The sequence below is a fragment of the Triturus cristatus genome, chromosome 11, assembly GCF_964204655.1.
Source record: "Triturus cristatus chromosome 11, aTriCri1.1, whole genome shotgun sequence".
NCBI lineage: Eukaryota > Metazoa > Chordata > Amphibia > Caudata > Salamandridae > Triturus > Triturus cristatus.
The window spans coordinates 27,526,615-27,543,595 of record NC_140594.1 but is presented as its reverse complement, the minus strand read 5'-3'; the positions used below and the strand labels follow the sequence as shown (position 1 = coordinate 27,543,595).

Here is a 16,981-nt window from a genome sequence, read left to right as displayed (position 1 = left end):
TCGGTTGTCTTGGTGTTTCTCCAGTTCTTCTCCCCAGGTCTGCATGTGCGTCTGGGTTCTTGGAAAGCGGTGGCGAACCAGGCGACTTTCCTGGAGCGCTGTCTGTCGGGGTTGCGTTGCGAGCTAGTCTGCGCAGTTGGAGATCCAGGTGTGGAGTTCTCTGGCTGCGCCATTTGTGTCAGGTGCCCAGGTGTGGTTGTCTCAGGTGAGGTTTGAGTTAAGTTGCTCATCGGTAACCTTGATCCAATTCCTTCGTGGTGGGAATGGGGCTGGTTTGGGTGCCTTGGGTTTGTATTGGTGGCGAAGTGTACGCAGTGGTGGTCGGTCCATGGCAGCTGCATTGTGTGGCTGAATTAGACGCAGTTTCCTGCCGCGAAGATGGGGTCGAGGGTGTGTCCTGCTATGTGGGTCGGTGGGTTGATGAGTTGTTTAAGTCAGTTGCGGGCGAGGTTGTCACGAAGGATAGTGGAGTTGGGGGTCGCTGGGGTTGCCGAGGTGGACGTTCAGGTCTCCAATGAGTATGTAGTTTGTTGAGACGATGGGGGTGGGTGCGATGAAGTCCGTGATAGTGGTGGCGAAGGGTGGCGCGGGGGGGGGGGGGGGTCTGTAGACAAGGGTGCCTCGGAGTGTGGCTTTGGTCTGGATCTGGAAGTGCACGTGTTCGGCGGAGGGGAAGGTTTAGCTGGAGGTGGTGAGGCAGAGGGGGCTCTTGTGGGCGTTGGCAAGGCCCCCTCCTGGGTGGTTGGGGCGGTGTTTCCTCTGGATCTTGTATCCGTCTGGGATGGCGGTGCGGATGTCAGGGGCGGAGGATATGTTGGTCAAGGTCTCTGAAGGAGGAGATGTCGAGAGAGAGAGCAAGTTGAGTAGGTTCCAGATTTCCATGGCGTGTTTGTGTACGGAGCTTACGTTGCGTACGTTAAGGATGCATTTTAGGGTGTTGCCAGTGCCGGTGCTCTGTCTGTTGGAGGCCGGGTTGGCGGTGAGGGTCTTGTGAGGGTCTTGCTGCAGTGGAGGCAGGAGAACTGGCCTTGGATCGTGTTCGGCGAGGCCTGTTGGCATTCTCCATGTCTTCCAGGGTTGAGTGAGAGGAGGGTGGTGGTGGTGTCATAGCGATGAGTAGTGGGAGGTCCAGGGTTCCGGGCGCTGGCCGCAGTAGAGTCGCGGACGGGCGCAGACGGGCTTGCCCTTGGCATGCTTTCGGTGCGCTGGCAGCGCGCCCGCTGGGCGCCTCCGTGCAGCGGCCGCCATTAAGTAGGGGAGGTGGGAGGGAGGAGAGCCTGGGAAGCGGAGCGGGGGAATTTAGGGGGGGGGGGAGGGGCCACAGGGGCAGCAGTGGCGAAAGGAACAGGCAGTCACAAGAAAATAAAAACAGTGGTGGTATTAGAGCAAGACACAGATGGGCACAGTAGCACAACAGGGAAAACTTAAAAAAAAAAAAATAGGCTGAGAATGGTTACGGTTGTTGCAGGCAGTCTGGTCCCAGTTGGAGCAAGCAGCAGGGGCAGGAGCGGGCAGCAGCCTTGAACCTCCCAAGGAGGTGGTCGGGGTCTGGAGGCAAGAGACAGCACGGCGGAGCTGCAGGGAGAGAGTGGACCTAGACCGAGGGTCATAGGTCTTGCTCAGTCTTACAAAGCATTGGCAGTGTATGGGTAGTTCTTTGAGAGGAACTTAGGGTCTCGAATAAGAAATCCTCCTCTAAAGCCTCCTTATACAGTTCCACCCTATAATAGTAATCAGCCCTGTTATGTAGCTCAATGTATCCTATATTGTCATCAGGTGGTAAGGGTCCTGACGGATACAAGTCAGGGTCTTTATCCGTGTTTGGGTCAGAGTCATAGTCTTCCCATGGGTCAGTATCCTGTGGCCTATGCTCATCCCCATCCCCGTTCATATCCTGTGGGTCAGGTGATAGCGGTGTTGGTGAATTTGTGGGTGTGATGAGTAAGTTGGGATCCGTGGGCGAAGGAGGTGGAATATAAGGTGAAGAGTTAGTACCCACATTTTTCACTTTAAAGGTATGTGGTACTCTTCCTGTTGGCCCATCTTCCTTTTTTCAGGCAATTTGGCATGTATATGTCCAGTGTCTGGGCTTATAACCAGCTCTTTCTGTTTCGGATCTGAAGGTGGAACATCGGACCGAGGCTCCTTTGGTGTAGTCTCTATCTTTGCTCCCAGTTTTCGGTGACAAATGTTTTGGCTCCGAACCCTTCCGCTCCGAGGATTTAGTCTTCGATAAAGGTGGGATGTGGACCACAACATCACACCAAATCATGCTTTGATTTTAACGCCGAGGATTTCGGTTCAGCGCTGGCATGGGCCTGACTCGAGCACGAGCCAAAAGGCTTCTCTGCGTCTCGGCACGGAACCCTGGGGCAGGGCGCTCGAAACTTTTAGTGTGGACCTTGGCCCGCAGGCAGAGGAAAGCCTTTTTGGTCTTGTTTTGTTGGGGCAAGGGGGTTTTCTGTACTCACTGTATGCTTCAGGATAGGAAGTGTTCTGACCTCCAGGGTCAGCTTGCACCAAGCCCGTTGCATTCACTAGTACACTAGGTACTTGAGGATCTGGTGCGCCTGTTGGTTCTTGCACCCGAGGAACCTGGTCTTGTGGTGGGCGTTGTTGAGGAGGGAATCTTTGTCTGTAATCCGCTAACATGGCTTGCAGATCTTTTATCAATGATGGCGGTAGATGAGCCATTTCTCTGTGGCACGGTTCCAGTCGAAGGCTAAATTGATAGCTATGACGTGGAGCCATATACTGTTCTTGGTTATAGCGTGCCTCCTGATAATCTTCCTCCTCTTCATCATCATAATCCTGGCATTTTACATGGAACTCAGATGAACTCTGAGCTACCCCGTATATGCTGCCATCATCCTCCTCCTCGATATAACCTTCCAAATGATGTGATGGGAGCAGAGGTGATACCTTACTATAGCTTTGCAAAGTCTGGTGCAAAAATGTCTTTGTATCGGTAGTGACTCGAGTTATCCTCTTCGAAGGGGGCGTCGATGGTGCAGAAATTGCAAAAAAAAAAAAAAAAGGAAGAGGGAACTTCCTTTGTCGCCCATCTCACCTTCGCCGACGGTGGTGTCGTCGTAGACCGGGTCGTCGACCGTGTCACCTTTGTTTACGCTGGTGTCGTCAACCAGGATGTCGCCCGCTTCATCATAGTCGTCCACCGCATCATCGTCGTCATCCACCGGGTCTCTGCCTTCGACAAAGGTCTCAACGTCAAGATAGAAATCTTAGTAGATAGAATATGGGACTGGATCACAGTCGTAGTGACGGTCGCCGTTGACAATGGTGTTGACGATGTTACACGTATCAGAGAGAGAAACTGTCGTCGACGCAGGCTTTATCTGTTTTCCACTCACAGTATCAGAAGAGGAAGATCTTAGACGCTCTTTCTATCTTGACAGGCGTCGACGCACAGACAACGTTGGTTTAGAGGAATGTTCTGAGATTTTCTCCTTGCTTACAGGCTCTTCTTGGGAAGATTTAAAATGTTTTCTTCACTCACCCGAGGAGATTTCCTGGGATCTAGCCCTCTTGTGGGATGTTGAAGCAAACTTCTCTTCATCATCAGAAGAACGAGAATATTGTTTTGTGGTTTGGAGCCACAAAAGTAATCTCCCCTCTCTGTCTTGGAGGGTTTTGTTACAGAAGGTGCGACAGATCTTACAGTCCTTCACCTCATGCCCAGGAATAAAGGCAAAAAATACATTCTTTATGTGGATCATCCACATGGACCATCTTACCACAGGTTTTGCGAGGGCGGAAGAGGCCTTTGTCTGACATGTCAAATTTAGCGGAATAGAAGGAAAAACTGAGTAGCACTCAGGAAGACTCCCCCTTTCACACGACACTGTGAAAATCTGAAGAGAACTCTCCTCTGGTCTCTAGAAGGTGCTAAATCCAACATTTAGTCCTTTTTTTAAAAAGGACATTGATAGGCTAAAAAGGCCCAAGGCCTTTAGCCTATGTATTATTTATGGCACCGCTTGTGTATTTTACCGTGGGACTCCCATCTCGACAACGGGGAATGATTCAGGCATGTGCATCTATGAAAGATACCCCAATACTAGATAAACAATACAGTCAAGGGTAGTGGACTGCTCGAAGGGAACCCTAGAAACGGTTCCGAACCGGAGCGCAGCAATTCACATCCAAACCGGACGGCGGAAGAAAAACAATCCAACAATGGAGCCCATGCGCACTATCACCGAAAGGAGTCACCTACCTAGTGACTGGAAAAGAACAAAAACAAGAAAACATCGGTACCCAACACTGTAAGGCAGGCTATGCAAAGCATGTGATCTACAGCGGACATGCCTCGAACTGCCACTTTCTGAAAGTGATTTTTTTTCAGAATTGCAATTTAAAATCCAACTTCATCATAAGTTGTGATTTTAAATTCTGATGCCTTAGACAACAAACTTGGGGGGGGGGGGGGGGGTTCCCATCTCTTCTCAATTGGAAATTTCTCTTATACAATTTAATACGGTAATCCCAATGTTTTTCTGAGGGAGAAATGTGCCTTGCAGTAGTGAAAACCACCAGGACATGCAAAACTTAAAAGTGCATGTCATACTTTTCAAATACACTGTAATTGTTCATGGTCTACCTTAGGGGTGACATGTAATAAAAAAGAAGATTTGCGCCTGGCAAGAGGATTAACTTACCAGGTTGACATGGCATTTCAAAAAGGTGCACACAGGCTCTGCAATGTTAGGCCTGTGACAAGTTTACGGGGCTACTCAACTGAGGGGAAAAAATCAGTGCTGCAGGCCCACCAGTAGCACTTACAGGCCCTTGCACATGTACACATTACTAGGTAAATTAAACATGCCAATGGGAGATGTGTCAATGTTACCAAGTTTTAAGCATAGAGCACATGCACTTTAGCACGGGTTAGCAGTGGAGAAGGGCCCTCATAGTCCTTAAGCCAGCACAAACAATGTCAGCAAAAACAGGAGGTCGGAAGGCAAAAAGTCAGGGGAAACCACGCCAAGGATGTCAGGTCTAACACAGGTGTTTTTTTCCCGTTGAGATCTTTCCTGAGATCCCTAGAGGGGCCCATGGAATAGTTGGAAGAGGTTTTGGTGGAGGGGTACCCTCTATTTGTCCCCAAGATCTTCCCAACACCAATTGTAGATGCCTATGATGGGCGTCCTGCAAGCAATGACTTTTTTACCAGTGTTCCAGAGTCATCCTAGACATTCTCTGACAGAAGGGGCAGGAGTCTGGATGATGGGATCTAGGAATGCAAATACATATAGCGCGTGAGGGTCTGACGTTTTCTCCCAAAAGGGACATATCTCAAACAGAGGGCATTTTGTGAACCTGAACTGTTCAGAAGACAGGAAAAATATTCTCGGTCTATAAATAAGTTTATTCCCGGTCTATAAATAAGTTTACTACAGTTGTTTAAGTTTTCAAAACAAAAAGCCAAAAATAGACCAGCTCCAAGCACCCCAATCCTTTCACCAGGAGACAGGGAAAGGAACTGGTGCAGCAGCCACTGACCAAGACAGAAGATACTGGTGGTGTGCCCTTTAAAATAGCTCTAACAGTACTTCCAGCCTTTTAGTCTGCAGATTATAGTACTTTGCATTTCTTTTCCCTCAACAACATTTTGTTTTTTCAAGTTTGCGAAACTTTTGTCACTCCTGAAAGGTGACTATTCTGCTTTTTAAATTACCTGCTTTTTAAAGGAATATTGTTGAAAATGTGCCAATGGAGGCTATTACAGCCTGTTAGTTTTTCTTTTTTTTTTAAAACTAATTCCAGAAACAAAAATTATTGTATATATTTTAGTAAATATGCTTTAGGAGCCCACAGGTGGGCAAAGCAATTCGATGGTCAGGACTAGTAATAAACATCCAACGGAAACACAAACATTACCAAAATACAATATTTGCAGAAGGAGGAAAAGTTATAAAAAAAATGACTGAAAAGAAATTGTTTGAAAATACACTCGTCTAATATAGAAAGAAAGCTGAATAAGATTAAACCAATTTTGAAATATTTGAATTTTATCACAGAGGATAAACAAAGAGTAACTGCAATGCATACCCGGATTATTGTGCAACGTAGCTACTTCAATGAGAATGCGTATCTACTAGAACAATTTTATTTCATTTTACTCTTTGCTAGGAAAAATTAAAATAGTTTGGGTAGCAAACCATGTTAGTCTTTTTTTTTGTGCTCACGTTGATTAAGATGAAAGGGAATACAGACCGTGCACAGGCATTGGTTGCCTTTGGATAGTTATATTCTCCGCTACAAAGAAGTTGTTCAGCATCCTTTACAAACACAAAAAGTATTATCAATACTAATGAAGATAAAAGAATGGTCAAAGAGGAGAATGGAGAGGTTCTCTCATTTAGCTTCCAATATAAATATTGGAAGAAGATCAAGTTATTGCCTGCATACACCACAAAAGAAAAACAAAACTTGGATGTTATTCACTATAATTACATAGTATTTCTGACTATACCTTGTCTAATCTTTTGACCAGAAATAACATGGTTCCATCAAAAGCACGAACTTTCCCAATTAGATCTTCATGTTGAAACAAAAGCGCTGAACGTAAGCGTCGGGATTCCATCTGAGGGTTGTAGTCAATATGGTACTGGTATAAAACCCATTGTGGGCGAGAAGTCAATCTAAAATGGTTTGTGCTCAACTTTATAGTAGTCCCAGAAACACCTGCAGAACAAAATTTACATTTGAAATTTTTTGACACAGAAATGTATGACCTGCAAACGTGCTAATCTGCTGTTAAGAAAGCAATTTACCAGTCTTTGAATCCTTGACATGCTCTATACCCTGGCGAGTATTCACTCCAAGGTCATGATAATCACGTCTTCGGCCACCTCTTTCTCCAAGAGAGAGTTCCTGGAAACCAGCGGACAGCTTCAGTTCTAGTGTTTAGGAAAAAACATGGTTATTATTTAACAGATAAATTACAATTTTTTTTACAAGTCTTAATCTTCTAAAAAGTGTCCAAGATGAAAGGTCAATCTATGGGCCTGATTCACAGAACTAACTTAAGACAAAATCCTAAACTTACTACCATTTTGGTATTCACAGAAGGCACTTACTCATTTCAGCATTCACAGAAGTTAAATCTTAACTTTAGGACTCCTAAATGCCTTCTGTGAATACCGAAAGTCTTAAAGTTAGGATTTTTCTCAGTTTAGGAGTAGTTAAGTTAGGAGTCCTAACTTTACCACTCCTAAACTGTGAAAAATCCTAACTTTAGGACTTTCGGTATTCACAGAAGGGATTTAGGAGTTCTAAAGTTAAGACTACTAACTTCTGTGAATGCCTAAATGAGAAAGTGCCTTCTGTGAATACCAAAATGGTAGTAAGTTTAGGATTTTGTCCTAAGTTAGTTCTGTGAATCGGGTCCTATGAACCAAAGCCAATGATTCAGAGAGGTCATCTTCAATAGGAGGGGTAACGTGCACCCGGAATCATCCTTTTAATTGGACAGTATAAAATAAACTACTAATTTGGTTCAAACTATGGATCCCAGAGCCTTGTGCAAACAGGTCACAACTAACCAAACTGCCTAACACCCAAGGCAAGTCTTCAAACAAAAGCAGTACAATACACAATCGCTGGTTTTTACCTTTACGACCTAGTGGATTTTGTTACTGTTCAATACGTGCAGAAATACATAGAAGATGCCACATTCTTGATCATGCAGTCGGTCAAATAAATGGTTTGTTGATAACCATAACACAAAAGCTTCAAGAAACGGCATTATTGCATCATCAGAAATAAAATGATGACGTTAAGAGCTGAAAGGGGACTACTTTTTACAAGGAGGATTACATTTAAGAAAAATTCATGAAATAAATACTCTATTGCTGGAAGCAGTCCCTGCATTTGATCATTACAAATCTCTTGTTTTCAACTAATGTACGACACTAAACAAGAATCGAGAGATCGCTAGTACAAAAGCAAGCAATATTAAACTGGGTGTAGAACTAAAGCTGAAGAGTCAATGATCTTGAAAATGAGGACTTGCCACTGCCTCCTTTGATGCTGGTACAGTGTAAAAGAGTATGTAACACGATCATAATTATAGGGAAGCACAGCTGGACTGGGCATTAGCGGGCTCCTATTTGCAATTAGACAAACAAAAAATAAAACTTGGCGGTGAAGGGTTAAGCAATAATGTTATTTTAAAATAAAAATATCGCAATGATGCAGCTCATTTCTATGGAGGTGAGCATTTTCCAATATTTATCTTCTGGGGAAGAGAGTGCCTATCTGGTAGTGCTCATAAGAACGAGCAAATAGTGTAAAACCTACCAAGCGTACAATAAAATGAAGGAAATGTTTATTATTTTAATCCAACAAGGCAGGAGATTCCAATGAAGTCATACATGATTGAGTAGGGGGATACCTCAACACATTAATTTCAGATGGCAATATTCTGATAAATGAAAACTACTAAAAGAAACTACATCTGGAGTTAGAGACAAATAAACAAGACACTATGCGAGGCTACATATACATTTTTCTGAACGTTTATAAAAGTAGCAAAATAAAAGCAACCCTTCAGATCAAAACCCGAGTTTGTTTAGGGAAGCTGAAATATATACAAAGAAGACAGACATGTGGAAAATTGAGCCAAACAGCCATCAATGTAAACCATACTGAAAATGCAACCTGTTCTTCAAAGAGACAACAAATTCCATATACATGATGCCATGTACTAGCATTTGTCCATCGGCCCATTTTTTTAAGGATTATTTTGGGAAAGTGGGGTATTATGTAATGTGGCTGGTTAGGCTTCACTATGCACGTTACCGAAAATATGAACCACAAATATGTCCCTTGGATTCACACTAATCAATCCTTAGCTCAGCCCTGGTAGAGCGGCACAGAGCAGTCAGGCTTTACTAGAGGAACATGTTAAGCATTTTAGAGTACCAACATCAATCAATCAATCAATCAGGGGTTTATAAAGCACGCTACTCACCCGTGAGGGTCTCAAGGCGCTGACATGGACCAATCCGAAGTTTGAGCATAATGAACACAAGTCACCTGACAGCTGCACACCGAGTTACTCTTGGATGCAAACATTTATATCATCTTCAATACCTGTGCACAGCCATAGTGCATTAGGAGAATATGCGTTTGGTAAGCACATCCATTAGCTGGACCCAAGCTGTACAAAATTACGTAGAAAAGAATGGTAGTTACCTGCCACGATGTAAACTGTAAAAGAACCTTGCAGACATTGAATGATGTGAGTGATATCAATGATGTCATTTGAGATGTCAAGAGTGATGTCCTAAATGACGTTATAGAACATGCCATGAGTGAAGCTGCGCATGGCGGGGCGCATGTTTTAGTTTTAACTGCTGAATCTTTGAGCTCAAAATGTTAATGCTGCCACAGAGAAATTCAGCCAACTATACACACACGTTTTGCAAAGTGCCCAGTATCCTGCATGAGGGTTACTATTGAGGACGATCCCCGTAAGAGAATCAGATTACACTTAGTGCCTTGCAGGAGGTACAATAACTTCACAACGTTTTACAATTATTAAAACCTGCAGGTAAAGCAAAACATTTACTTAAGTGAATTAACCAACAGAGTTGCACTGGAAATAAACTAAGTGATGCTGGATACAATTAGTTCTCTTAAGCAGGTGCCTTCGCCCAGAGCTCAACAAGAAGCAGATGTTCTGGACCAGATGAAGTTGTAAAATACCTCAATTTGTGAATCAGGTAGTGGGGGAGTTTGTTGAATCCAGTGATATCTTACATCCGAGCCAATCTGGGTTCCGCGCTAATTTTAGCACTGAAACAGCTATCCTTGAGATATCTGAATCCATTAAGTCAACATTGGACGAAGGTGGGAAGGCAGTTTTGATACTGATCGAACTGTCTGCGGCTTTCGATACCGTCCCGCATGACCTTCTTCTTGATCGCCTATGTGAATGCGGTATCGGCGGCACTGTCCTGCACTGGTTACGGTCTTACTTAGTAAACAGTCAGCAAACAGTCTGCCCCCTCCCCCCCCCCTTTTGCGGCACCTATTCTATCTATGAATGTAGGTGTCCCTCAGGGATCCATTTTGAACCCGACCTTGTTCAATGTGTTTATGGCCTCTTTGGCATTACTGGTTGAACCTTTAGGCGCTAAGATGGTCTCTTACGCCGACGATACACAACTATTATTTACCTGCGGTAAGGGCGGAGTTCTTGATGGGAAATCTTTGCCTATCCGCAGTATGTGGATGGTTTAATCAGAACCAACTTCTCTGCAACTCTGTAAAATCTGAAATTATTTTCTTTGGCTGTTATCCCTAGGGACGAATGGCGAGAATGGTGGCCATCCAATATGTCTCCTCCCACCACCTTGGCCACCACGGTCAAAAATGTAGGGGTCAAACTGGATAAAGATAGGTCCATGAAATCCCAGGTCCAGTCGGTGGTTGGCACTTGTTTTGGCCTCCTGAGGATGATGCGCAACTTTCTTCCTTAACTCTCAGCTTCCCACAGGAAGATAGTTGTGCAAGCTTTGATACTGTCACGTCTTGATTATGTTAACGTCCTCTATCTTGGCCTGCCAGACTATCTGATTAGCCGCCTTCAGGTGGTTCAGAATGCTGCAGCTAGAGCCATACTTATGGTCGATGACCCCATATCTCAGATCTCTACACTGGCTCCCAGTACGCAATAGGGTGATCTTTAAGGCCCTGGTATTGGCTTTCAAGAAATTTCACAATATTGGGGCTCCGTATTTGAGAAACAGATGTCAGCTCTATGTTCCATCTCGTAATCTACGGTCCTTAACCTCATGTTTGTCACAGATCCCAAGGTTCTCTCGCTCCCGTCTGGGTGGTCGCTCCTTCCAGGTGGTGGCCTCCGGGCTTTGGAACAATCTACTGCTTGAGTTGCGTCGGGAGGAGGATCTTTTGTGTTTCCGTCACAAGCTTAAAACTTGGCTATTTGCATGATCGGCGGCTCTGAGACGCCACAGATGTGTTTGTCACTGGTCCCCCTTGTCGCTAGCGCCGGGACACTCCTGGGAGTAGCCGTGCGCTTTACAAATACCCAGTAACATGAATATCAACAATGGTCAATGTTCTTATTGTGGCTAACAGAGAGCAATCAGGAAGAATCCGGTTTGAACCTTGTTTCTGTAGCCTAATCCTTATATTCTTCTAAACAGTGTCAAACCCATACCTGGAAAATTGATAATACCTTGGAAATATTTCCAAAGTTAGACAGTCTGTCACATGATCATACTTTTCAAATTTAAAGCAGAGGCTAAACAGTTCAAATATAAAGTAGAGGCAAAACACAGGGGCCACACCTTCTACCTTACAATTGGACTGTTAATTCAATTCAAATAGGTTAAAGAGTACATCTTACTCGCCGTGTCAGACAACATTAGATCCTTGGTGGACCAAGGAAAAGCTGCTGCACTGTATCTTAAGACCACCTGCTGCACATCCTTCATGAAAAAGGAATACTTTCAAAAGCTCTTCAGTGGTTCAACTTCCTTTCTTCAAAATACAACACAAAAAATTCTAATGGGCCCTTTTTGTTCCAGTTCAAAAACTATCAAATACCAAGTCCCGCAGAGCCTCCCTGAGCCCCACTCTTTTCAATGCCTAGGTCTCCTCCGTAGCTGTGATTAGGAGGAAATGGGACTTTGATATCTGCTCCTACGCAGATGACAAGCAGCTGCTAATTGCCCTGGAAGACAAGCATGAGGACACAAAAAAGTAACTTAATTAGCTGTCTCACTGAAATAGCAACCTGGATGATGGAACATTGTTTAAAGTTAAATGCTGTAAAATCAGAGATCCTGATTTTCAGTGGAGCACACCTAATTTGGTACAACACCTGGTGGCCCCAGAAGCTTGGGGTCGCCCAAGAATCGAAGCGAGGTGAAAAAGAATGTGCGCATACTCATTGATAATGCACTGACCATGTAAGATCAAGTTTGAACATCGTGCAGAAAAAACTTCGCTATTTTGAAACTACTTTGAAGACTTTTTTCCTGGATCCCCTTAAACTGTAGAAAGTCGATTACCAGGCTTTATTTTCTAGCAGAGTTGACTATGGGAATGTGCTCTGTGGGAATGTCTGAGTATCTTTTCTCCCTACTACAGGTGGTCCAAAACGCAGCTGCTAGACTGGTTTGCAATAAAAGCAAATACAGCTCGGCATCTGATAGTTTGAGAGAACTGCACTGGCTGCCTGTACACCAAAGTGCTAAGTTCAAGCTCCTTTGTTATGAACACAGAGCGCTAAACAAGAGCGGCCCGCATCTCGCAAGATAAGTTAGAATTCTACGCTCCCCCATGAAACTTGAGGTCTCGCCATCAGGCCCTGGCCAATATCAAACAGACCAAAAGTGTTAGAGAAGGAGGCCGATCCTTTTCCAAACTAGCAGCCGGCCACTGGAATGAACTTATACTAGATCTACGCCTAATAGTCAAATACCTGTCTTTTAGGAAGAAATTAAAAACGTCCCTGTTACATAGATTATAGTCAAAGCCACCTACTATCCCAACCGACGCCTCAAACAGAAACTGTTCACATCCGCCCTCACCATATTAGGATAACGCTCTTCTAGCGCCGTGATGTCCCTTGGGACGAATGTTGCACTTTACAAATACAAAGTGCTCCAGGATCATGTACAGTCATGAAAATTCAGAGCTTGTGACTTAAGCATCTCGCGGAGAAGTTAAAGTAAAATTATGTGTATTTCTACAAACGGACTAGAGACAGGATGTCGGGGTATGACTCTTTTGAAACAAACAAGGTAGAAGGTAAACCACTGTAAACACTGCATTTGATCAATAGTGAAAAATAATATTGATCAGACATCCTCAGGTACCCCAAGCGTTCAATGCCTTGACATGAAACTAAAACCTTGGTGACCCGAGAGAAGGTTTACAGGCCCAAGGTAGGGTTACTGGGTGACTATCTGCCATCTATAAATCACCAGCCTCCATAAACACATACATAGGAGTAAAGTGCATTAAAACACGTTTGAATCCAAATCTTACCATCGCCACATGGTTGCCTTGAAGGTACAGTTACAATCCGCTGCCTCCCACGTCCAACAAGTTCCCCTTCAGCTGGTGGTGGCTGCTGTTGTGGTGGCAGATGCTGCGTAGGCCTAGGCCGTGTTGGACCAGGTTGAGGGATCTTTACATTGCAATTAAAAACGAAAAAAAGAGTCACATTGTGACTTGAAGAAAAGGATCAGAATACAGTCACCTACTCTAAACAAAACAAAGCAGCAAATACAATTACATACTAGCTGATTAATGGTTAGGATACAATTTAAGCAAGAATCAAGCAGTAGTAGTGAAACAAAAAGGTAGGTAATCCTAGGTCTCATCCAAGACAATCCTCATCCAAGTTGTGAGCACTGAATTGTGTCAGCCACGAACGGGATCCCGGAGCAGTTGATTAAATGAATATTTAAATATGTGCCCAAAGCTTTTCAGGAGAAAGGTGTGCTTTAATAAGAGAAAAAGGTTTGTGCAGCTTATTAACATGCTCAGACGTGAGTCCCATGCTCTCCATGCCACTGGAATCAAGCTATCCTGACTGACGAGGGGTGAAACCCCGAAACCGGTCCTAGGATGATAGTTTCCAGTTTAGGAAGGACCTGGCCTGACAGTTCAAGCTGAACTGTTCTCATAGGGCACAGGGTCAAGACTTATTTGCATATGGCTGGGTCCAAACTGGAATGGCATGGTGAGCAAAAAAAGATGGATTTAGGCCCAGATCTCTGTACTGGGATGAATGTATGACATTGTTCTGCATTCTGTCCATCAATAGTTCTTTTTGCAGCTTATTAACATGCCAAAAACATCCATTCATAAAAAAAGCAATTAAACCAATGTTACTACTTTCGTACTTTGTCTCTACAGGGAAAAGAAAGGCAATGTTTGCGGACAGGCTGCCATAGACATGAGAGTAAAAACTGACGTGCATATGAGGGCCTCACCCTTCCTCCTGTGCCCCAACGTTCATCTAAGGTGACAGGTCATTTAATTGTTAGGGAACCAAGAGAATTCTGTGTGTCTGTGGAAAAAACACATATGCATTCTGGTCTGGGGAGGTTGGAGGCTTGCTGGACTATTCATGAGGATTTCCCTGGAAAGTAACAAGGATTACAGGTAATTAACTTCCTGCTTTTCAAAGGGATCCTCAAGCCATAAGCACAGAATAGAACAGCAATCCCTTCAACCAGCGATGGCAGTTAAACAAAACCGCACCAACTATCGCTCAAACATTCCTCAAAAATGCCTTACCTACTGGGACATGCACAATTCAGTCCAAATCTGCACAGTTGCATTTTATAAATCTATATATGGACCTCAATGTAGCAGGTTTACATAGCTCTCAAAAAGGGGGCTTTTCTCAAGAGTTGCAGCTTTGCCCTTGCTTCAATGTCTACTACAGGTCTACTACAGAGAGATTGGTTTAGTAAAAGAAAGTAAAATACAAGTTTTCATACATCATAGCATGAACTGGTTTGTCACAGGTAAACCAGTTCTTACAGGACCCCAAATTATAAACATACATCAGATTGCTTTTTATAATTTGCCTTTAAGTAGCATGTTAAAACTCTCCTCATGTCTAACAGGCAAAAGGCTTTCTGCTAGAGTCAAAGGGTTTGGAAAGAAAGTAAATACAGAAATAGACGGATGGACATAAAAATCTGAGACCACCTTTTGTAGAAAACTCATCGCCCTTTTCTTATGTAACAGGGTAAGATTCATGAAAACAATGCTTAAATTTTGCATACTCTGCAAGTCAAAGTAATAGCTATCAAAAAACAGCAGATTTTCAAAGTTAAATGCTACAAGGAGGTCTTGCATACAGAATAGGTGAACCCATTAACCTGGAAAGGTAGTCACTGAATTTTCATGGTGAAGGGAATATATTTGAAGGAAAACACTTTTCTTCTAGTCTCATTGAAGTCTTTAACCTACTAAAGAAAAGTTTGTCAATATTTCCTAAAGGCAGCGAATGCTGCAAGGAGAATCTAAATGGATGAAAACTGTAGCCTTGATCTTGCACGATGCAGAAGGAGAGAAACCACTATTTCTTTTTGACTTCTGAAGAAATTCTAGTTTTGGATACACTAGATTCAGAACAGTTTACACTTGAAAGCATAAGATGTTATGATGAAGGGATGCTTTTGCTTCTTGTGAATGATCTATATGCAAATGTGGTAATAGATAAGGATTCACGAGACAAACTGGATTCAGACGACTTCAACAGTGGATGTTTGGGAGTGCAATTTCTCGGTCCCGAACTTAAAACGGGAGATCCATTCTGCTCTGTAGGCTCCTTCGTGGTCCCTCTAATCAGTGCAGGTGGTCTGCGAAACAACTGGTACTGCCACTACAACCATAAGAGGATCATCCATGCTTTGCAAGGGTACAGCTAAATAAGCATATTCAGGATGAACAGCATTGGAGGAAAAGCAAACAGAAACCTCTGAACACGTTTAACCTTAGCTGACAATACTGAAGGCCTGCTCAGACGCGAGTCTCGTGCTCTCCATGCCACTGGAATCAAGCTATCCTGGCTGAAGAGGGGTGAAACCCCTAAACCGGTCCTAGGATGCTTGTTTCCAGTCCACGGAGGACCTGGCCTGGCAGTTTGGGCTGGACTGTTCCCATTGGGCACAGGGTCAAGACTGATTTGCATATGGCTGGGTCCAAACTGGAATGGCATGGCGAGCAAAACGATGGATTTAGGCCCAGATCTCTGTACTGGGGTGAATGTATGACCTCGTTCTGCATTCTGTCCATCAATAGTTCTTTTTGCATTTGGCCCGGTTAATGGCTCCCCCGTTAGCAATGCATATTGCCAGACAGTGAAAAGTAGGACCCGTTTGTACCTGAGAGACGTCCTTCCTGAGAGGGTGGCTGGGGCAGAGATGTACCCTGCCCCACTTACACTTCAAGTGGCTTTGCCTTCGGCACACACAGAGGAACCCGACACCAGGCCTGCTACGCCTTTTGTCACCCCAGACAGTTTGGAGCCCTGACCAGGGGAAAAATAACTTTCCAGAACAAGTGTTTGGGCTAGGACAGGGAGATCCCACCCCCCCCCCAAACAAAGGCTGGAACAAGGGATAAAAAGAAGCCCCTCAGAACCCTTTTTCAGTACACTCCTGCACCCTTGGAAGATTCAGAAGAATCGCTGTCCTTCTGCCCGAACATTGCCCTGCTGCATGAGAAAAGAGGACTGGACATGCTTCTTTGAACACAGAACCACTAGAGTGAATCAAAGAGCTAGTTAGCTAGCCTCTTGTGTGAGCTACAGGGACACAAGTTTCCAGAGGCCTTGCTGCACCAGACTAGTACTAACTGAACCTGCTTTGAGCCTTGCTGCAGAAGGGAGTTCTAAATAGGTGGTGCACTCCAGGTTCTGAACTCCTGAAAGTGGTGTTGCTGGTACTATTCCTACCTAAAACAAAGTTGGGGGCGTGGCTTCAACGCCAAGAGCAATGGACCACACTCCTGTGAGGCTCCGTGACTCCCCGGGCTTCTGTCCTTAATAAATTGGTTAATATTCAAAATAATGATCGGACTGCAGCACTCCTGCATCGGAAAAAAGGAGGTCTGCGAGCGATGGAGACATGGACAGGGCGGAACGTGGGGTGCGGCCTGAATGGAAGGAGAAGCCCCGGCCTAAAGTAGCCAGGGAGTTCAGCCTGAAATGACGGTGAGACTGGGGAAGATTGGCGAGCCTCAAGGCCAGCGGGGTCCAGGCCTGCACCCCAATAAATAACACTGCAGAGTGCCGTGGGACCCGTGATTGATCCAGAGTCCTGACAAAAATGCGAAGCTGCCAGTTACATAGATAAAGAGACGGGCGCTTCCCGAGGTGGAGCCACCCGGAAGGAACAGCAGCCAGAAGCAGTGATGAGGTGGGAGTGCGGAGGCCAGCGTGAAATTCTGT

At 44.5% G+C, this 16,981-nt stretch overlaps 1 protein-coding gene across 2 annotated transcripts in view; it reads right to left on the bottom strand.

Moving 5' to 3' along the window:
* Positions 1–16,981, bottom strand: part of PIWIL1 (piwi like RNA-mediated gene silencing 1) — a 1,168,338-nt gene that overhangs the window by 993,529 nt on the left and 157,828 nt on the right. For both annotated transcript variants that reach the window (XM_085633654.1, XM_085633653.1), the window contains exons 3-5: positions 13,054–13,195; positions 6,798–6,923; positions 6,497–6,708 (exon numbers count right to left, since the gene is read on the bottom strand). In XM_085633654.1, coding sequence (XP_085489780.1) covers positions 6,497–6,708; positions 6,798–6,923; positions 13,054–13,195 — 480 coding nt within the window. The remainder of the gene's footprint in view (positions 1–6,496; positions 6,709–6,797; positions 6,924–13,053; positions 13,196–16,981) is intronic.